This window comes from Bos indicus, chromosome 21, assembly GCF_029378745.1.
Source record: "Bos indicus isolate NIAB-ARS_2022 breed Sahiwal x Tharparkar chromosome 21, NIAB-ARS_B.indTharparkar_mat_pri_1.0, whole genome shotgun sequence".
Classification (NCBI taxonomy): Eukaryota; Metazoa; Chordata; class Mammalia; order Artiodactyla; family Bovidae; genus Bos; species Bos indicus.
This window is the reverse complement of record NC_091780.1, coordinates 19,988,113-20,011,008: the sequence shown is the minus strand read 5'-3', so window position 1 is coordinate 20,011,008 and position 22,896 is coordinate 19,988,113. Positions and strand designations below refer to the sequence as shown.

The 22,896-nt window shown below is 50.3% G+C and overlaps 1 protein-coding gene across 7 annotated transcripts in view; it reads left to right on the top strand.

Annotated features, from left to right (window-relative positions):
• LOC139178174 (myeloid-associated differentiation marker-like) overlaps positions 1–21,734 on the top strand; it is a 46,693-nt gene extending 24,959 nt beyond the window's left edge. The window contains exons 1-3 of one of the 7 annotated variants that reach the window (XM_070775093.1): positions 13,866–14,272; positions 15,092–15,169; positions 19,442–21,734. In XM_070775093.1, coding sequence (XP_070631194.1) covers positions 19,589–20,575 — 987 coding nt within the window. In that variant the 5' untranslated portion in view covers positions 13,866–14,272; positions 15,092–15,169; positions 19,442–19,588 and the 3' untranslated portion in view covers positions 20,576–21,734. Of the gene's footprint in view, positions 1–13,865 lie in introns of those variants that run through there. The other 6 variants (XM_070775089.1, XM_070775091.1, XM_070775092.1 and 3 more) reach the window with 6 other exon arrangements.
• The last annotated feature ends 1,162 nt before the right edge of the window (positions 21,735–22,896 follow it).

Here is a 22,896-nt window from a genome sequence, read left to right as displayed (position 1 = left end):
TGCGAGAAACAACTCTCTTGTAAAGTGCTAGACAAGAGTAATATGGCTAGTGACATTAGTAAGGTCATAGGGAGGCAGTGTCATGTAAAGTCACAAGGCTGGGGTTAGAACACAAATGGGTCTTTATATTGGGTCAGGTATTTCTGCCCTTCGGAAGGTCTGGTTAACACGTACTGCAGATGCACACTGCACAGTTCAGGGCAGGGAGGAGGTCAAAACAGGCAGAGACGAATTTTGTTTCAATTTTTCTTGTCTTGACTTAAAATATGAATTTTATTTGATTGCTTCTTAAGATTTGCATGCCACAGGAACCACATCCTAGAGCCCTCCCCATTCACCCCACCCACCTCTGGGTGAAGAACTCATGCTTCATCCCAGTATAGGAGCAAGGGGCAGCAGGGGGGGCTTCCTCTGTCCCACCCCCTCCCCTGCCCACCACAGCTCTGATGACTAACTCCTCCAGTCCTGGTGACTCCAGGATGCTGGGCTCTGTGGTTTGTGGCTTAGAAAGGAGACTAAAGACAATAATGGTGGCTTCCTGTCCGCCAGGTATTATAAAGGCTGCTGGTCCAAATGCACCTGTGAGCACAGACATATAGGCACACAAACAAGCAAACACGCGCTGGTCGTGCACGCAGGAACACACCTTTAAATACAGTTCTCCAGGGTCTGGTCCTTTAAGAGCTAAGGGGACAGAAAGTCTAGTGTTGGGGACACAACTGCTAGTTATCTTGGGCTGGGCCATGCCCCCAGGGCCCGGGGAAGGTGCGAGTGGGGAGACATTGGGAAGGGCTCCCAGAGATGGGGGCTTTCGTGAGAATAAACATCTGCTCCATCCTTCCCAGCTCTGAGAAAATTTGGGGCAATTAGCGTATGTCAAGTTTGTGGGGTTTTTTTTTTATTTTTGTATTGAGGTTAAAAAAGAGCATTACAGTTGTAGGAGAAAGGGCAAGGCTTCATCTATGATTGATAGCAGGGGTGATGGTATCCAGAAATTCCAGAGAATTGAAAAATGCATGTATATTTACATTTATTTAGATCATATTATGTGTGGGTCCTGGAGAAGCAGGAGGCAGCATCAGAAAACAACTGACACATAGAAACACACATTTGTGCAGCACAAACTCAAGCAACACAGTTTCCTCGACTGTGGCATCAGCAATACCCACCCATCCAACACCACCCATCAACGAAGTTTTGAAAAGAAACTTTCCATGCAAAAATATAGTCAACCAGTAATTTTTGCCCTTGAGACAATAAAAATTAAGACAAATATAACACTCAGGCTAACATCGCCTTTAATGCTGGCAATGGCGATGCCCTCGTCTCTGCAGAAGCAGAACGTGCAGTTTTGATCACTGAGGCAGGAGGGCCACATCGCTGCCCCTCACCAATTCTGCAGGCAGGTGTCTTCAAGACTCTGGGGTTTTTCACCAGGTCCTACTTTGATTCCCTGAGCGTAGTTGGGATGGAGAGGCATTCAGCCTTTGCTTCCTTTAAGATGGCCTCTGCTGGCAGTGGGTTTCAGTAAGCTTGGAAAAATTCTGGAGCCAATGTCAGATGGGGCCAACCACCAGTTGGGGCCTAGGGACCAGGGTCTCTGCTTCAAGACTCCTCCCACTGGCAATTACTGACCTGCACAGACTTTTGTTTAACTTAAAGGAGTGGTGGACAGTATAGCCCATCTGCTGGGAAAAAGTGGGCCATATCCCTTGGTACTCACCTCCAACCCCAGCCTCCTTCCAACACACACACACCAACTAAGGCACCCCCAGAGGGACAGACTTGCTTGGCAACGAGGCCCCTCCAGAGGCCCAGGGTGTGAACAGCTGCACAGAGGGCTGTGTGATGTGGAGTCAGCACCTTAGGAGGTGGTGGGCAGAGAAGGAAGGGGTCTCAGGTCCTGATGGATCAGAAGAAGGAAAATGGGGGAGGTGGTCAGGACACAGAAGATGGGAAAGCCAAGGATGACCAGAAAAGGGGCAAAAAGCAGAAAGTGTAGATTAGATGAGGGCAGCAAGAGAAAGAGACAAAACCAAATGTGAGCAAACACACCAAACGGGGCAAAGACAGAGCAGAAGGAGGGAAGGAACGGAAAAGAGAGTGAGATGCATGGGGAAGGATGTGAGGAGGGAGAGGGGAGCCAGGAAGAGGGCATCAGAGGATGTCAGAGCTCTATAAAGAACACCTCTCATTTAGAAAGTGCAGTCTTAGTCCCTACAATAGCCTCACAGGCCAGGCACTCAGTGTCAGCCACATCAAGCAGCAGCTGGATAGGACGGCCACAGCCAGCCGCTGGTCCCAGCCGCACACTGAGCAGGTGCATCTGTTCCTGCAGCTCACATCAATGGATCGCTGGGGCTGCCCATCCAGCTTCTTGTTGAACTGGTGGAGCTGACAGAGGACCAGAGCACTAGGGCAGAGGAGCACAGAGAGCACCGTCCGCTTAGACAGGATACAGGTAGGGTAAAGAGTTTTTGTCTTTGACTCGATCAAACCGCTTCACTATGAAGTTCACAGCTCCTTCCAGGAAGAAGCACATGAAGTACACAACCTCGAACGTAGGGCTGGCTGATGCTGATACTGCTGGGGGCTGCTGATGAAGGCGATGATGATCCAATCAGCATAGTTCTCTGGCCTCCTGAGCAGGCCTGGGAAGGCTGGCTTGAACCAGACCATGCCTCCAGGCTGGATATGATGCAGAACGCTTCAGTGGCATAGAGTACAGCAGCCACGAAGGAGAGTGCAGTGGCCCTGATACCCTGTTCTGGGCGGAGCCTGGAGGCAAGAACTTGATGTAGGTGGTGCCAAAGATGATGGTCGTTGAGAGGCAGGAGATGGAGAAGTAAAAGGCATGGGCGCAGAGAAAGCCATCCCAGGAGAAGGGGAGGCCAGACCGGAGCCCACAAAACTCCGCTATGAAGATGCTGAGGGTCACGGTGAAGCAGACGCACCAGATGAACATGAACCAGTTAATTACGTCCCCCTTCAGAGTGTCCTCACTGGCCCCCAGCGAGAAGGGCACTCAGGTGGAGACCAGCTGCCCCAAGTGGAGGAAGAAGCCCACGATGGGCTTGGTGCCCAGGCCTGAGGTCGGGCACATGGTGATCATGGTGGTCAGGCAGGTCAGCGGCACCCGTTTGTAACCTTGCTTGTTTCTCAACCAAAGGCTTATGAATAGTTAAACAGAGTTTGATGTTTTCTAGTTTCAGTTTTGCTTGGCCAGTTACGCTCTGTTTCTGCCTCAATTCTTTTTTTCTCTAGAAAATATACAACCACTGACACCTAGAACTGATGTGCTGATCTGAACAAAGTAAGGACCACACTCACCTTCTCAATCCAGCAAGGTGGCCCAGGGGTTAATGTAGTGTCCCCAGAATAGAAGCATAGCACACCCCGGCATGCAGCCTGCAGCCGTTTCCTGCTTCCCTCCTTGTATAAATCCCGGCTGAGCCTTGCTGTGCTGGGAGTTGATTCTTCTGGGCAGTAAAACAGCTTCTTGCCGGCTTCCTTAAGATAAAGCTACTTTGCTTAAACCCAAGACTTAGCTCTCTGTTGGCTTCTTCAGCAACAAGCAGCTGGGCCTGACTTGGGGGACAATGTTGAGTGCCCAGGCAGGAGTCAGGTCCCCAAGTCTCCAGCCCCTCCCTTTCTTCCTAGAGCAAGGAGCAGAGTGCCACTGGGAAGATAGGGTGGAGTGCCAGCTACTCCTAGAGAAGATCTATAGGTCTGTTCCAGCAGCTGCCAAACTTGCTAGTTTCAGGAACTAGCCCTGACCCTCCCCACGCCTTGCTCACAGGGGGCTTTCTCTTTCTGTTAAGAGAAGGAAACTGACCTCTGAAGGAGCACGGAGCTCTTGACTGAGGGAGTAGAGGGGTGTGGGTCCCAGGAGCCCCCTTCCCACCTGTTTGGGTGTATTCTTTGCTCTTTGAAACTCTGGGGCCATTTGGACCCTGCAGAAGTGGGAAATGACTTGTTTGTGACTCTGTACCACTCTCTTCCCAAGGAAGAACTGCTTGTTTGTTTTAAATCTGTTCTGGATGAGCCCGTGAAGGTGGGGGGAGGGGACCTACATCCATCCCTTCTACAAGTCCACTGGCATGCATCTTGGCAGATGGGCAAAACTGGAGGTACCACCCTGTAATCAAGAAAAAAATGGTTTTCCACTTTCAATACAACCTTGCCCATGTATGTTTTCAATTGGGAAGAGTGTTGGTCCCTGTATGGATCTCAAAATTATTCCAGTATTTTGCAGTTAGAGCTCTATTTTCAACATCCGGAAGTGGGAGGGAACCCCATGCGCAGGTCTTCCTGTTACTCCCTAATTAGGATTCTTCCAACAAGGGCACCAAATTAAAGGCAAAAAGGAAAGTAAACTGTGAAAAGCCTGCCATGTTCACAGAGGAGTCTGCAGGCAAGGGAGGGAGAAGAGGGGTCAGCTTCTTAGGGAACTGAATCCAGCCCCGACCTCTTTGGTTCCTGTGATGCCCCAGGCAGGGGCTGCCCTGGTCTGCGCCATCCCCCTCCCCTTCCCCCCAACTCCAGTCTCTGGAAGAGGAGGAGTTCTAGTGTGTTGGCTGAAGAAGAAAGCTTGAAGAAGAAAGGGGTTCTGAAGTAGTCTCTCTCTTTAAGACCTGACAGGTCACTCAGTTTGGCCAGGGTGCGTCCCTTATGGTGTGGGGCAGGGAGGCGGGGGCGCACAGGGGAGTGGATTTCCAAGAAGACAATACCCTGCAGGAGGTTTCAGTGCAGAAGAAAAGTCTGTGACTGTTAGTGGACATACGAACTTCTTCTCCACGTAGACCTGCTAAACTGGGAAAAATCATCCTCCAAGTTGATCCACAAAAAATGGTGGAAACGTTCATTGGTATTTTTTCTAACCGTCCGCCCAACGTGGGCTGATGCACAGATGTGGGTGATGATTGTGTTCACAGCAGAGGAGCGGCACCTTGTCCCAGACAAAGCCCGACACTCGTCTCTCAGTGTTTGGCTTCTTGAGGACTGAGTAGACAAGCCTGAGTTCAGGAACACAGCCACGGGCCAAGGCGCCTCCAGAAGCCAAAAGAGACAAGGAGGGACCCTCCCCTGGGGCATCAGAGACAGAGCAGCCCTGCTGACACCTTGTTTCAAAACGCTGACCTCCAGAACTGTGAGAGAATCCGTTTCTGTTGTTTTAAGCCATCAGGCTTGTGGTAATTGGCTGCAGTAGCCCTAGTAGAACAAAATGAATTTCCAGAAATGAAAAATATATTATTTGTCATATTTTTTTAAAGTTCCAGAAAAGCTTGCCAACCTCCTGCTCTAGAGTATGGTGGTCACAGGGATCCCAGGACCCCTTGTCATATTCTGTGTCCCCCAGTGTCTGAGACTCACAGGGGAGGGTCCACTGATCTAGAGAAGGGGGGTCAGTCCAAACGCCCACAGGAGCCAGGAGGGAAGGAAGTAAGTAAAGGGGATGGAGAGGACTAGGGCCCCTGGAGAAGACCAGCTGCACCTGCCGGGGGTGGTGGAAAAGCAAGATGCCGTGTGCATGGCACGGTCTTATGTTTACAAAACAGAAAACAAAGAAGATACTCCCTACAGGCATGTGTGCATGTATGCAAACACATGTCTAAATACAGTTTCAGAGCTTGTGACATGTGTTGAAGGCTGTATGAGATGTTGAGAACACGGATGCTCCCTGGATAAAGGGGTGGACCCTCGTGTGAGCAGGCAGGAAGCCTGGCCATACCAAAGAGGGGGAAATAGGCACACGTGAGATGATCATAGCCCTGTTTATGTCGATTATACAGGAGAATAAGAGAAATATAGAAAACTACAAAAAGGTGTATAAATGGAAAACAATAAAGAGGCCATAGCCGATCTCACCCCCAGCTACTCCCCCAACCCCAAAGGAACACAGCCCAGTGATACCAGATCTCCTGAGGTTTCTTAAAGGAGCAGGAAATCTGGATTTTCTTGTGAAAATAAAACACTGCAGCTTCCAAACCCTTAGGGAAGAAACAACACTGATTCTACACTATGTCTTCCAGAAAATATCATGAAGAAAAACAAAACAAATCCTCGGGGCTACCTCCAGTACAAACTGGTTTGTGCCCCTAATCTGGAGCAAACCAAGCTTGCATGAGGGGGCGAGGGCCTTCTGGGTCCTCTTTTAGGGGGAGGCGGAGAACCATGAGACCATGAATTGTCTCATGTACAATCGGCTCAAATTCTGCTACAAAAATGAAATTTTAAAAAATTGTTTTCAATTTTGAGAGACTTGAAGATTTGAGATTGTACATAAGGATGATTTTACCTTACAACCCCAAAAGATAATGGTATGCAGCACAAGAGGCCCCAAATATTCATGATTTGGGGGCAGACCAAACATGGCTGTGAGATTTTGGAATGAGGTAGTCTCCTGACAAGGGCGAGGAGAACCATTGTGGGGCGGCTGTGTTGTTACCCAAGAGTCTGACCATTGGGTCCAACTCCACAGATCCTGAGCCTCAGCCGTCACAGGGCCCTGAGCCTGTTCCAGGAGGCTGACTCGATCCACCACCAGCCAGACCAGCACAGCCCACGTGCACTGGGGTGACACCTGAGACAGGGGCTTCTTGGAGGTCACGTGCTGCTGTCTCTGCCTCCGCCCGCCACAGCTCTTCTCCTCCTGCGTGGCCTTCTCTCTGGTGGCCGACACGGGCATCTGGAGAGGGGCCACAGGTAACTGGTCCATGTCCTTCTGGTGCATCTGCTTCGTTGTGACCCTCATCATCTCCATAGTCGACTTATGTGAGCTCTCGTCCTGCTTTCCTTTCTTCTGGTGCAACACCACCCTCCTCTGTCTCTCGGCCTCCATCATCTACTCTGTCACCTTTGTCCAGTTCCTGCCTGATGGTCCTTACCGGGACCGGGCCATCAGTGCCACTACGTTCCCCTGTGTGGCATCTGTGCTACATGCCCTGTAAGTAGTCTGCATGCGGATCACCTATGGGTTCAAAGAGACCTCCTGCTGTGTGCTCACCATGCCAGGCCTGCTGAAGGTGCTGGAGACCTTTATGGCTGGTTTCATCTTCACCAGCATCATCAACACCTCCCTGTACCTGCACCAGCCGGCCCTGGAGTGCTGTGTGGCCATGTAGTCCACCTGCTTCATCCCAGCAGCCCTGGCCATCCTGCTGAACCTGGGCAAATGGCAATGCAGGCTGCCCAGCCTGTATCCCATTTTTCAGCTTGTGCTCAGTCTGCTCTCCGTCCTCCTCTATGTCAGCGCTCTGGTCCTCTGGCCACTCTACCAGTTCAATGAGGAGTATGGCGGACAGCCCCACCGGTCCAGTAATATGGGCCGCATCAATGGGCTCAACTATGACATGTGCTTCTGGGACCAGCGACTGGCTGTGGCCCTCCTGACAGCCATCAACCTGCTGGTTTACGCGGCTGACCTGGGGTACTGGGCTCGCCAGGTTTCTGTAGGGACTGAGGACCAGCCCAGGGTTCCTGACCCCCCTGCTCTCAGGAGGTATCCTCACCGAGCTCTGTCGGCCCCTGATGTCCTCTTCCTGGCTCTCCTCTCTCCTTGCTCGCGTACTTCTCCACTCATCTCACTCTCTTTTCTGTTTCTTTCCTTTCTGCTCTCTCTCCTTTCTGTCTTGTGTGGTTGCCGACATTCTGTTTTGCTTCTTTCTCTTGCTTCTCTCATTTTTTCTACCTTTTTCTACCTTTTGCCCCTTTCCTGGTCATCCTTGCTTTTCTCATTTCCTGTGTCCTGACCACCTCTCCCCATTTACCTTCTCCTGATCACAGCAGCCTGGCATAAATCAAGCTCCCACTCAAGACCAAATTCACAAGTAAGATAAAAAAGATTGAAAATAACCCAGGTGTTCATCTTTAGGATGCAGATTAATAAACAGTGATGTAGTGCAAGAGGGAATACTCTGAACAGCAATAAGAAAATATCTCCAGGATACATGAAATAAAAATAGTTAAGATATAAATCAACATGGAGCATACTATATTTTATATAGTAAAAATGAGGGGAAATAATATTAAATACACCTGTATGTGCTTGACTGCATCAAGAAGCACAGGAGTGCATTGGAATAGCTACGTGGGCTGGGTGGGGGAGGGGAGCTGAGGAGAGAGTGGATGGAGCCACAGGTAGAAGTGAGGTTTCTCAGAACATGGCTTTTTCAGAATATTTTTATTTTGAACCAGGTAAAGATTCCCTTCTTAAAAAAATAAAATTTATGTTTGAAAAATATACCACTGGAGAAGACAGGTCAGGGGAGGGATAGTTGGCAGATGGTCTCCATGCTCCCTGCAGCCTTGACGGATAGGCTGCAGGAGGAGCTGAGAGATGCCCGCACAGGCCTGTCTCCAAAGCAGACAGAAGGGTGGCACCTTGGGTCCAGGGGTCTGAGGAGGGGGAGCTGTGGTCCCCAATCCCCCCTGCTGAGTGGCCAGGGCCTTCCCAAGCCCTTTAGCACACACAGTTGATGGAGAAGACCTCCCGTTGCCCAAGCCTCAGGCCCTTCCCTTGCTCCCTGCCTGGCCTGAGCTCCCTATGTCCTGGGGCAGTGGCCAGAGGCTCCTTCCTCGAAGGCCAGCCAGAGCCTCCCCCAGGCGGGGTGACTCCAGCTGATGTCCTCCAGACTTTCCCTGAGCCGCATCCAGAACACAGCCAGGGGCACAGATGTTTCCATTCTCTGGCCAGCTTGGAAAAATCACAGAATCAACCTTCCTAGTCTACCTTTGAGTAGAGAGAAGGGACTCTGCTCTCAGGAGGCTCCAGGCACCTACTCAGGAGCCAGACATCGACTGCCAATCCGTGTGACCCTTGTCTGTGACACTGTCCTGTGGAAAAGTCTCTAGGAAAACTGATGGGCCGAGGAGATTCAGGCCAGGCTGCAATCAGTCCCTCCCTAGGGTCTGGACCCTCTCTGTCAGGTTCTGGCTGGCTTGCCAACAGGAAGTGATCTGGCTGGGATGGGAACTCGGCCACAGGACCTCTGGGTGGGGACTAGAGCCAGACCAGGACACACGGGAGCCAGGAGATGAATCCTGGACCCAGAGAAGAGGGAAGGGGCTCAGCATTTACTGAGGTTCTGTTCCCTGCTGGGGCTTCCTTAGTGGATCAGATGGTAAAGAATTTGCCTGCAATGCAGGAGACTCATGTTTTATCCCTGGGTTGGGAAGATCTTCTGGAGAAGGAAATGGCTTCCCACTCTAGTATTCTTCCCTGGAGAATTCCATGGGCAGAGGGAGCCTGCGGGGCTACAGTCCATGGGGACACAGCATCAAACATGACTGAGCGATTAACACTTTTCTTTTTCCGCTTATGACTTGCTGAGCTTTGCAGGGAGACAGACCTGTATTCAAATCTGGGCTCTGACAGGGAGTACCTGTGTGAACTTGAGCAAAAAACATAACACAGTCTCTGAGCCTCAGAATCATCATCTGTACAATGGGGATGACAATAATAATATCCCTGAAGATGAATGAAATGGAGGTGATGTCACCGAGTCAGTCTGTTGGTGCTGAAAAACATATTGGCCACTCTGTCCCTTTGGGTCTAAGGTACAAAGCAAATCCAAGCAGATTTTAAGGTCCTAAACCCACATGACTGGGTTCAAATCCCAGCTCTGACACCTAAACCTCTGTAATCATGATCGGTTGACCTCTCTGTGCCTGTGAAAATGGGGACTGAAAACATAGTTCAGGGGCTGCTGGGAGGAACAAATGAATCCACAGCAGAGCTCGACCTGCAGTGAGCACGACACATACGACCTCTTGTAACTGTTGTGTCCACAGCAGCCCAAGTCCTCAGGGCCCATTTCTCAGCCGACAGAACCTGTGACCTGTCACCCGAGGTCTCTTCTGAAGCCAGGCTGGGCTGGTGAGGTTTGCCCAGTTGGTCTTTTCTGGGTCTGCTTCTGACCAGGAATGGAGAAGTGGTGGGGGTGGGGGAGCTTAGTTCAAGCCCATCTCCTCACCCCCCACTCCAACCAGCATCTGATTCCATAAATCCCTCAAGTGCTTGGCCCATCAGCCCAAACCACTGCCCCCAGTAACACTCCCATTGCTAGCGTGGGACCACTCCTTAGGCAGAACCCTTAAAAGAAAGCCTGGTGTTCTTTCTGCTACTTCAGGCAGGAAATGCTTCTTGAATAGTCTGTTCCTGGACCTTGTCAGAGGCTGGCAGGACCCCAGAACCCTCCATCATCTCTCGGACCCTCTGCTCCTCTCTCACAGGTTTTGGCTCCCCCGTGTTCTACTCCCCCCGATCACATGTACTCTGATCCAGCTTTGTTCATGTGTCAACCACAATGTGCTTAAATATAGGCACATAAGGACCTCGTCTTCTAGTATCTTCAAACAAATAGGATGGCTCAGCCACCAGCCCATTAGTAGGAAGTTGTTACTTTTGTATTGAAACAAGTCTGATATGTTAAGAGTATATTATTATGGGGTATTATAAAAAGGAATACAATATCCCACGTTTACTTTCATGGAAAACACGAGGCTTCAAAGATAAACTCTAGAATATAGATCCACAAAGCAGAGCTGTCTTGTCCTTTGTTCACTGAAGTTTTCCCAGTGCTGAGAACAAGGCCTGGTACGTTGCAGGAGTTTATTGAATAAGTATTAACAGGAGCTTACGACCTCAGGCTCCTTCCTGCCTGGACCTCCTGACCGGGATACATTCCATCCCTTCTGCTTTTAGGGGAAATGTTTAAGAATCAGTGATTCCTTTGTTTTCTCTTTTAATTCTCCCAACTTTCCCATGGCCTTTTATGATGAACATCTCCAGGGAGAACAATTGAGAACCTGAACTTCCCCCCACCTCATATTTGAGGATGTCCCCATCGTGTGAATCTTGATGAGAAACTGGGCCTCACCCTCAATAAGAAACTCAAAAGGTCAGGTATATATTTGACCTGCCGCCATGTGAAGTCTGGACACACACCTAAGGAGCAGGTGATACACAGACACCAGGTCAGATCGGATTCCTATTGCTGGGGCCTGAGTAGCATCCAGAGTCTGCTGCCAGGGGCCATGGTGCCTGGACCAGCTGCCCTTGCCTGTGCCCCAGCTGCCCAGCACCCCTCCTTCCTGGTCTAAGCCTGCTCTCAGGCCCGTCTCTCCCTAATAATTCTCTAGCAGCCTTCTAGGACAGTTGTTCTCTGCCTAAGTTGCTAGAGGTGTTTTCTGCAGGATGCAAACAAGAGTCTTCTCCTTTAAAAACTGGTGCTATCTGTAAAGCAATTATCCTTTAATAAAAAATAAATAAATTTTTAAAAACTGGTGCTATTATCTCCATTTTCTGGATGAGGAAACTGAGGCTCAGAGTGACGTTGACTGAACACAAGACTACTATGTTCCAGGCTGAGTTCTGGTCTCCGTTCAGGGTTGGGGTGTGTGTAGACATGTAGCAGGAAAGGCCTTGAGATGACCAAGAGAAACTGGAAGTAATTCTCAGTGACTGGAGGGAGGGAGGTGATGAAGCTGGAGAGGTAGAAAGGGGTGCAAACATACAGGGCTTTGCAGGTGACATTGTGCGGTTTGAGGGAGCAAAGAAAAGCGGTCAAAGGTAACTTAGTTTGAGTTCAGCCCAGGCCGACTTTGAGGGAAAGAATGGAAATAGAGGAAGCAGTGAGAAGCTCATGAAGGGGCACAGGTGAGAGGGCTGGATGGATCTGGACCAAGATCAAGTGGATGCTCTAGAGAGGAGGAAGAGTGTGTGTGTGTGTGTGTGTGTGTGTGTGTGTGTGTGTATTCAAAGTATTTTGTGAAGCACATCTGTGAAGGTGGTGCCGTCAACTGAGATGGGAAAGACAAGGAAGGATCTGTGTGTGTTGGCGCTAGGGGGGTTCAGGGGAAGGGACCAGATATGGTGAGTGTGAGGCGTCCTGAGACATTCAGAGGGAGAGATCCGGAGGCAGTTGCATATGATTCAGGGTCTCTGTAGAGATCAGTCTGGAGGCCAGAATTGGGGAGTTATCATCATACAGCCAATTCACTTCACTCAGCTCCAATGAGTCAGAATCTCATGGTGAGGGGTGGGTCACATCCATAGAGTGGCCTGACCTCCAACCACCTAAAATAGCAGCCTCGCCCATCCCTGCATTCCAATAACTCTCTTTTTCACCTGTTTTCCCTTTAGCATAGTATTTATCACCCACTGACCTGATATTCCATTCTGAAGGAGATCAGCCTTGGGATTTCTTTGGAAGGAATGATGCTAAAGCTGAAACTCCAGTACTTGACCACCTCATGTGAAGAGTTGACTCATTGGAAAATACTCTGATGATGGGAAGGATTAGGGGCAGGAGGAGAAGGGGACGACAGAGGATGAGACGGCTGGATGGCATCACTGACTCGATGCACATGAGTCTGAGTGAACTCCAGGAGTTGGTGATGGACAGAGTGGCCTGGCGTGCTGTGATTCATGGAGTCGCAAAGAGTCGGACATGACTGAGTGACTGAACTGAACTGAACTGACCTGATATTACACATGGTTCTCAGATTTTCCATCTTGTGTTCTAGAGGATAAGCTCCATGAGGGAGGAACTACTGGTTATCTTCTCTGTTCTCTGTCCAGTGTCTAGAAAACTGCCGGGCACACACTTGGTGCACAGGCATATTTGTCAACTGAGTGGAATCTTAAAGCCATCGGACTGGATGAGGACGAGAAGGAGTGAGGGTGGGTAGCTAGGCATCGGGCCTCTTTTTCCCGATAGAAGGGAGTTTATAGTACATCTCCCCTTTAAATTAAAAAAAAAAAAATTCTGAAGGTCACTGATTCCCAATGGGCAAGAGTTCTGAAGCAGAGAATTTGTATCCTGGGTCCCACCTGATGCTCAGCCTCACACTGGCTGCCTAGAGGGCATCTTAAAGGAATTTGGGATAACTTCCACCCCCAACCAATCTCTGGAGAATCAAAAAAGGAGCTGGTGAAGAACCCCAGGGACTTGAAGACACAACCACGAACGTAGGGCTGGCTGATGCTGATACTGGTGGGGGCTGCTGATGAAGGTGATAATGAGCCAGTCAGCATAGTTCTCTGGCTTCCTGAGCAGGCCTGGGAAGACTGGCTTGAACCAGACCATGCCTCCAGGCTGGATATGATGCAGAACGCTTCAATGGCAGAGTACAGCAGCCACGAAGGCGAATGTAGTGGCAGTGATGACTCTGTTTTGGGCGGAGCCTGGAGGCAAGAACTTGATGTAGGTGGTGCCGAGGATGATGGTCGTTGAGAGGCAGGAGATGGAGAAGTAAAAGGTGTGGGCACAGAGAAAGCCGTCCCAGGAGAAGGGGAGGCCAGACCGGAGCCCACAAAACTCCCCTATGAAGATGGTGAGGGTCACGGTGAAGCAGACGCACCAGATGAACATGCACCAGTTAATTACGTCCCCCTTCAGAGTGTCCTCACTGGCCCCCAGCGAGAAGGGCACACTGGTGGAGAGCAGAGACCACAAGTGGAGGAAGAAGCCCACGATGGGCTTGGTGCCCAGGCCTGAGGATGGGCACATGGTGATCATGGTGGTCAGGCAGGTCAGCGGCACCCGTTTGTAACCTTGCTTGTTTCTCAACCAAAGGCTTATGAATAGTTAAACAGAGTTCGATGTTTTCTAGTTTCAGTTTTGCTTTGCCAGTTAAGCTCTGTTTCTGGCTCAATTCTTTTTTCTCTAGAAAATAAACAATCACTGACCCATAGAACTGATGTGCTGATCTGAACAAAGCAAGGACCACATGTTCTCAGCCCAGAAAGGCTCCTGGTGGTTACTGTAAAGTCCCCCAAAATAGAAGCACAGCGCATGCCCGGCATGCCGCCTGCAGTCATTTCCTGCTTCCCTCCTCATATAAATCCCGGCTGAGCCTTGCCGTGCTGGGAGTTGATTCTTCTGGGCAGTAAAACACCTTCTTGCCGGCTTCCTTAAGATAAAGCTACTTTTCTTAAACCCAAGACTTAGCTCTCTGTATTGGCTTCTTCAGCGACAAGCAGCTGGGCCTGACTTGGGGGACAGTGTTGAGCGTCCAGGCAGGAGTTAGGTCCCCAAGTCTCCAACCCCTCCCTTTCTTCCTAGAACAAGGTGCAAAGTGCCACTGGGAAGACAGGGTGGAGTGCCAGCTAGTCCCAGGAAGATCTATAGGTCTTTTCCAGCAGCTGCCGAACTTGCTAGTTTCAGGAACTAGCCCTGCCCCTCCCCAGGCCTTGCTCACAGGGTGCTTTCTCTTTCTGTTAAGAGAAGGAAACTGGCCTCTGAAGGAGCACCGAGCTCTTGACTGAGTGAGTAGAGGGGTGTGGGTCCCAGGAGCCCCCCTTCCCACCTGTTTGTGTGTATTCTTTGCTGTTTGGAACTTTGGGGCCAGTTGGACACTGCAGAAGTGGGAAATGGCTTGTTTGTGACTCTGTACCACTCTCTTCCCAAGGAAGAATTGCTTGTTTGTTTGAAATCTGTTCTGGGGGAGCCAGTGAATTGTGGGGAGGGAACCTACATCCATCCCTTCTACAAGTCCACTGGCACGCATCTTGGCAGACTTGCAAAACTAGAGGTATTGTTTCAGGAGGAGGGTCCCTTTCCAGGGCCCGAAACTGTGCTCTTATCTAACACTCGGAAATGAATTGTCCGAGGAGACACATGCGCTGACAAAGCAAGAGATTTTTATTGGAAACGGCGCCGGGGCAGAGAGCAGGAGGGTAAGGGAACACAGGAGAACAGCTCTGCCGCATGGCTCACAGGCTTGGGTTTTATGGTGATGGGATTAGTTTCCGGGTTGTCCATAGCCAATCATTCTGATTCAGAGTCCTTCCTGGTGGTGCCCGCCTTGTTTAGCCAGGATGGATGCCAGAAAGGATTGCGGAAGGTGGTCAGACACATGCTGTCTCCTTTCGACCTTTCCTGAACCCTTCCGGTTGGTGGTGGCTTCTTAGTTCCGTGTTTCTTACCGGGACCTCCTGTCGTAAGACAACTCATACAAGTGGTTACTAGGGTTCCTGGCCAGGGTGGGTGGTTGTGTCAGTGTGCTTCCCCTAACAGTATGACCTGTAATCAAGAAAAAAATGGTTTTCTACTTTTAATACAACCTTGCCCGTGTATGTCTTCAGTTGTGAAGAACATTGTTCCTGCATGGATCTCTAAGTTATTCCAGTATTTTGCAGTTGGAGCTCTTTTGTCAAGATCTGGTAAGTGGGAGGGAACTCCATGTGCAGGTCTCCTGTTACTCCATAATAAGGATTCTTCCAACAAGGGCACTAAATTAAAGGTAGAAAGGAAACGAAACTGTGAAAAGCCTGCCACATTCACAGAGGAGTCTGCAGGCAAGGGAGGGAGAAGAGGGGTCAGCTTTTTAGGGAACTGAATCCAGCCCCAGCTCTGTGGTTCTGGTTCTGATGCCCGAGGCAGGTGCTGCCAGGGCATCTGCGCCCCCCTTCCCCCAACTCCAGTCCCCGGAAGGAGGAGGGGTTCTAGTGTGTTGGTGGGACACAGCCTTAGATCACCACAGTGTGAGGAAGAAAGGAGGTCTGAAGCAGTCTCTCCTTTTAAGACGGGTCAGATCACTTGATTTGGCCAGAGTGTGTCCCCTGGGGTGGGGGTGGGGTGGGGGCATGCCAAGGGTGGATTTCCACTGAGACGATTCCCTGCAGGAGCTTTCAGTGCAGGAGAAGAGTCAGGGGCTGTTATTGGACATACAATCTTTTTCTCACCTCAGACCTACTAAACTGGAAAAAACCAAATCCTCCAAGTTGATCCACAAAAAAAGGTAGAAATGTTTATTAGTATTTTTTTCAAACCACCGTCCAACATGGGCTGATGCACAGACGTGAGCGATGATTGTGTTCACAGTGGAGGAGCGGCACCTCGTCCCAAGCAAAGCCCAGCACTCATCTCTCGGTATTTGGCTTCTTGAGGGATGACCGGACAAGCCAGAGTTTAGTAACATGGGACAAGCTGAAGGGCCTCCAGAAGCTAAAAGACACAAAGCGGGACCCTCCCCTGGGGCATCAGAGACAGCAGCCCTGCTGACACCTTGTTTCAAAACGCTGACCTCCAGAACTGTGAGAGAATATGTGTCTGCTGTTTTAAGCCGCCAGGCTTGTGATAATTTGTTGCAGATCTAGGAAACCAGATTTAATTTCCAGAAATGAAAAATATATTCTTTGTCATATTTTTTAAAAAATTTCTCAGAAAAACTTGCTGACCTCCTGCACCAGAGCATGGTGATCACTTGGATCCCAGGATCCCTTGTCCCATCCTATGTCCCGTGTCTGAGACTCACAGGGGAGGGTCCACTGATGCCCAAGGAGCCAGGAGGGAAGGAAATAAGGGGATGGAGAGCACTAGGATCCCTGGAGAGGACCAGCTGCACCTGTCTGGGGCGGTGCAAAAGCAAGATGCTCTGGGAAGACATGGTCTCATGTTGACAAAACAGGAAAAAGATACAGATATTCCCTACAAACATGTATGCATGTATGTACACACATGTCTACACGTGATTTCACAGCATTTGAAATGTATTGAAGGCTGAGGTTGAGGACATGGATGCTCCCTGGATGGAGGGGTGGACACTTCTGTGAGCAGGCAGGAAGCGTGGCCATGCCGAAGACGGGAAACCAATCACAGGAGAGATGATCATAGTCCTGCTTTATGTCAGTTATACATGAGAATGAGAGAAATATAGAAAATACTAAACAGAGATGAGGATGGAAAACAATATAAAGAAAAGAGGCTAGCAGCTGCTTATCTCCAGCAACATCACTGCCACGGGAACCAAACCAGGTGACACTGTATTTCCTGAGGCTTGAAAAGGAGCTGTAATCCGAATTGTCACGTGAAATTAAAACAATGTGCAGCCACCAAACACTCAGGGAAGAAATAGTAATGCTAGTGATACTACATATTTTTTCATGAAAACACTGTGATGGAAAACTGAACACATCAAGAGTTCACCTGCAGTGCAAACTGGTTTGCAGCCCCTGATCTGTAGCAAATCAAGCTGCATGTGCTGATGTCCAGAGCCAGGGCCTTCCGGGTCCTCTGTGAGGGGGGTAGGGAGGTAGCTGGCACAGATTGAGGGTTCCATGTGACAGGCCTTCTGATGAACCCGTCACATGCTGTTATTCATTTAATTGACACAAAGTAGGTATAGAGACATTGAACAGAAGGGGAAACTGAGGTTCTATTGAGTAGCTTGCCATGATCATCCAGCTATGAAGGCTCTACTCCTTGTCACTCTGAGTGTCCATCCCATCTCACCCTTCTCTGCCCTTCTCGCACCTCCTCGTTCCTTCCTCTGTTCTGGCCATGACCTTCCCAGCTCACTGTTTTCCAGTCCACATGCCTGGCTGCCCGGCAGGCAGGGCTCAGCCACATCGGCTGTGCTCTGACGGGGGCACCACATCCAGGCTCACAGATTAGAGTGGAGGAGGGGCTGCTGGGAGACTCAGATAAACTTCCACTTCCTGCTTTCCAGGGCACAGGCCTGACCCAGGGTCACGCGGTTGGAATCCCCATGCTTCCTCTTCTCCATATCCTCTCTCTGATGCATTCAATGGATTCAAAACATTCAAGTTGTCTCTTATCTTAGGTGGAATTTCAGGGTGACTTCAAGTAATTAAACTGGGATCAAACTGGGGTACAGAGAGCATGACACTCCCTCCCTCCCTCACCCCAGTAACCCTTCCCCACCCTGGCAGTGCCCACTAGGAGGCCAGCAGGCTCCAGGGCTCCCCTGCAATGGGGCTCAAGGAGCTTTGTGAGTCCAGGGAGGTTCTCAGCTTTGCTCTCTATTTCTCTTTCCAGCCTCAGCTTGTCCCAGGGTTTATTATCAGCAAAGGCAACAAGGCCCCTGATGGCAGGAAGCTGGCTGGGGCTCAGGCTGCTCTCCCTTCAGCCCTGGGGACCTCTCAGCAAATAATCCCTTGGAAACAGGGCGGCTGTCCCTGTGGAGGGGGCGGGCTGGGAGAGGCCTCACTCCCCCCACACACGGGACCCAGGAGGAGGCCCTGTGTGAGCAGGACTGCAGCCCTGGCTGGAGGGACTGTCTTGGGTGGTGACCTGGGCAATTCCGTGGTCTCCAGGGTCCCTGCCACTCTGGCCACGTGTCCCTGTCACAGCCCTGAAACCCCTTCAGGCCCCTGTTCTCCTCTCTCAGTTCCAGCCCAGGACCCTCCTCCATGGGAAGGTTGGCTCCATGCCTGCATCCCTTCTGGGTCAGAAGACCCCTACTGGGCTGCCTCAGGGGCCCTGGGACCCTGGGATCCCCCCAGTCATCTCCACTCTGCCCCCTCACCCCCACCCCAACCCAGGCGCATCCTCAGGGCTGGCCTCTGCCAGGGGTCCTGCAGGGGCCTCCTCTCTTAGCTCCTGCCCTTAAAAGGATTAGATTTGCACGTGGATTGCTGCTTTGGAGCTTAAAAAGCTGGCATTTTAACATTTCGTTCCTTGGTTCCTCCATGACGCTCCACCTTGGAATCATGCTAGGTTGGGGTCCCCTGACCCAATGCAAAAGAGTCACATGTGAAGGCAAAATTGGGCAGGGGAGTCACAATAGTCCCTACTTCCCATTTCATCCTGTCCCCACGGCCTTGCTCTCACCCCATGGCTCCTCCCTGTTCACTTCTGAAGCTGCCCTCCTCCGGGTGGGGCTGTGTCCCCTCACATGGCAGCTTCTTCTAGTGATGGCTGCAGGGAGGAGAGGGCTGGATTCATGTATTTTCAGGTTGCTGTGGAAGGAGGCTGTGGCCCTGAAGGTGTGTTCTAGGCTTTGGTCCTGGGCTCCACCTAAGGGGATTTCTGCCATGTGTGCTGTAGAGCAAAGAGTTCATGCCCACGGCTTTGGTATATTTATCTGGGGTTCCAACTTCATGGTCATGCCACCTTAGGGAAGGACTTAATTCCCCTACCTTAGTTTTCTCATCTGTAAAATGGGGTTAGTCAAAAGGACACTCCACAGTCCCTTTTCTGAAACCCTTGGGTCAGATATTCTCTAGAATTCAGGATTTTCAGCTCCATACAGGTGACATAGTACGTCTACTCTACATGACATCACACCCCACTGGGGTCTGAAAGCACCTTGTAATCATACACATTATTGTTTCGGGAACTGAACTTTTGAACAGTCACATTAAGTAAAATAAAAAAAGATCATAATTTGTCTCAAGTTTCTTTGGGTCGAATTTTGTTACCAATTTTTTAAATATTCATTTTCAATTTTGAGAGACTTGAAGGGTTGGGATTAAAGATAAGGACCATCCATCTCTGTGTCTCCATAAATAATGGCCAGCTTAGGGAGATCCACAATGTTCATGGTTTGAGGCTAGACCACAACCAGCTGGGAGCTTTGGGATAAGACAAGTCTCCTGACAAGGCCAAGGGTGATGGGTGGGGAGAACCATTCTGGAGCAGCTGTGCTGTTTGTTACCTGAGTGTCTGAGCCATTGGTTCCAACTCCACAGGTCCTGAGCTTCAGCCTTCACAGGGCCCTGAGCCTTTTCCAGGCATCTGACACAATCCACCTCTGGAACTGGATCTTTCTCTGGTGGGTCCTCAGGGAAGACCACTGCTGTACTGGTGACCGTGACCTGCCTGACCATCACAGCACCATGCCCACCCGGTGGATACACCCAGGCAGTGACTCCATCCTCTGTGTGTTCTGGTTCCTCCGCCTGCCGCAGCTCTTCTCCACCTGCGTGGCCTTCTCGCTTGTGGCCGACATGGGCACTCTGAGAGGCGCCATAGGTAACTGGTCCATGTCCTTCTGGTGCGTCTGTTTCGCCATGACCCTCATCATCTCCATAGTCGACTTACGCAATCTCTATTATGATTTTCCTTTCTACTGGCATAACATCTGTGTCACCTATGCCTGCTACGCTGCCCTCATCTGCCTCTCGGCCTCCATCATCTACTCCATCACCTACGTCCAGTTCCTGCCTGATCATCCTTACCGGGACCGGGCAATCGCCGCCACTGCTTTCTCCTGCATCGCATCTGTGCTGTATGTCATAGAAGTGGCCGGGATGAGGGCCTGGTATGATCTTGAGGAGATCTTCTTTTATGAGCACACCATGTCAGCCCTGCTGAAGGTGCTGGAGACCTTCGTGGCCGGTGTCATCTTTGCCTTCCTCAGCAACACCTCCCTGTACCTGCACCAGCCGGCCCTGGAGTGGTGTGTGGCCGTGTACTCCATCTGCTTCATCCTGGCAGCTGTGGTCCTCCTGCTAAACCTGGGTGAATGGGAATATATGCAGCCCAGGCCCTTCTCCATTTTCCAGCTTTTGCTCACCCTGCTCTCCGTCCTCCTCTACGTCAGCTCTATGGTCCTCTGGCCACTCTACCAGTTCAGCGAGGAGTTCGGCGGAATGCCCCAGCGGTTCATGGACATGAGCTGCGTTGATGAGCTCTCCTACAACGTGTGCGACTGGGACCAGTGCCTGGCTGTGGCCATCCTGACAGCCATCAACCTACTGATGTACATGGTCGACCTGGTGTACTGGGCCCGCCAGGTTTCCATAGGGACTAAGGATGTCTCCAGTGCTCCTGATTCTGTCTGGTCCTATCCGGTGTCTTCACAGAGTGAAGATATCCTATGATGTCCTCTTCTTGGCTCCCTCTCTCCCTCCTCACATCCTTCCCCATTCATCTCACTCTCTTTATGTTTCCTTCCCTCCTTCTGCTGTGTCTCCTTCTTGTTTTGTTGCCCACATCCTGTTTTGCCTCTTTCCTTTGCTCCTCTCATCTTTTCTATATTTTCTGGTTTTCGCCCCTCTTGCATTCATCCTTGGCTTTCTCATCTCCTATGTCCTGACCACCTCTCCCCATTTTGCTTCTTCTGATCCATCACGACCTGAGACTCCTTCCTTCTCTGCCCACTGCCCCCTCCCACCTCCTAAGGTGCTGACTCCACAGCACACAGCCCTCCGTGCAGCTGTTCACACCCTGAGCCTCTGGAGGGGCCTCATTGCCGAAGCATGTCTGTCCCCCGGCAGTGCCTTAATGGTGTGGTTGGGAGAGTTTAGGGGATGTGGGCAGATAGGAAGGGATTGGGATTTTTTTCTCCCAGTGGAGCAACTGTACAGTGCACCTCCCCTCTAAGTTAAAAAAAGATCTCTGAAGGTCAATAATTTCTAGTGGGTGAGATTCTTGCATGAGATATTCTGGATTCCTGGGCCCCACTTCGTGCTCAGTCCTCCAAGAGATTGGCTCCAGAATTTTTGCAGGCTCACTAAACATCCATTTCTTAAAGGGCATTTTAGAGGAAGCCAGGGGTAAAGGCCTCCATCCCAACTACTCTCTGGGGAATCAAAAAAAAAAAGAGCTGGTGAGGAACCCCAGAGTCTTGAAGACACCTGTCTGCAGTGTTTGTGAGGGGCAGCGATGTGGTCCCCCTGACTCAGTGATCAAAACAGCAGATCCTGCCTCTGCAGGGAGAAGAGCATGGATGCTGCCAACCCTAACACTGTAGTTTGTCTGGGTGTTTTGTTTTGTTTTGTTTTCCATTTTCTTCTTCTGGTCTGGAGGCCAAAAATTACTGAGTGACTCTGTTCTTCAAGAGAAAGTTTCAAATTTTCTTGGGCAGGTGGTTTGTAGAGGGTGGGTTTGCTGCTTCCATTGTCAAAGGAACTGTATTGTTTGAATGTGAGGGGACATATACGTGTGTTTTTCTATGTCCGTTGCTTTTTGATGTTGCTTCCTGCTTCTCTGGGACTCAGGCATAATTTGAACTATATAAATGTGCACAATTTAAAAAGATTTTCTGGAGCTACTTATTCCTATCAGCACTGCTGACAATCATAGAGAATGGCTTTTTCTATTCTCCCACATTCATAATAACCTTTTCAACCTCAATATAAACATGAAAGAAAAGAAAGAAAGCAAAACAAAACAAAATCCACATACTCTACTTGCCGCAAATTTGCCTAGAGCTCAAAGGAGTCCCAATCAATTCCCACCCTCACCCAAACATAGGTCTCTGGGAGCCCCTCCCACTGACTCCCCACCCAGGCCTGGACTAGAGCCTGGGAGTGTGGCCCAGCCTGTGACACTAGATGTTGGGCCCCACCCCAGTGCCCAGTATCCTGTCCCCTAGTTCTTAAAGGGGCCGTGACAGCATCTGGATGCCTCGCTATAAAGGTGTGTGCTTGTGTGCATGCTCAGTGCACTGTGTGTACATGTGTGTGCACCCTTGTGCTCCCCTGCATTGAGATCAGCAGGCCTTTACAGTAACTGGTGGCTGTGAAGGTCCCACAAGTCTCCTGTTGTCAATTACAAAGCCTCAGAGCCCAGCATCCTGGCGTCACCAGGACCAGAGGGGCTGGCAAGCAGAGCTGCGGAGGAGGGGAGGGGAAGGACCCCCTCTGCTGCCCCTCACTCCTGAGTGGGATGAAGCATGTGATCTTCACCCATTGGTAGGGGGGTACAGGGGGAGGGCTCCCAGAAGGTCATCCTAATGCAGGCAAATCTTAAGAGGGAATGAAATAAAATTCTTATTTTAAGGCAAGAGAAGAAAAATTTGCAAATAAAATGTTTCTCTGCCCATTTGGGCCTCTTCTTTCCTTGCTAGTGTGCATTGTGCGTTAATCTGACCTCCTTAAGAGCAGAAATATCTGCTCCACCATAGACATCAATTTTTCTAGCCCAAGCCATGGAACTTCTTAGAAGATGACACTGCTTACTTACTTACGACCTTACTGGGGTCACTAGATGTATTGCTTGTGTTCTGCCTATTTTATTAGATTCTTATTTCTTGAGTCAATGATGAAAAAAATTAGATAACTAGGCTACTTGAACCTGCCTGCAATGCAGGAGACCGTGGTTCGATTCCTATGGCAGGAAGATCCCCTGGAGAAGGGATAGGCTATCCACTACTGTACTCTTGGGCTTCCCTGGTGGCTCAGTCAGTAAAGAATCCGCC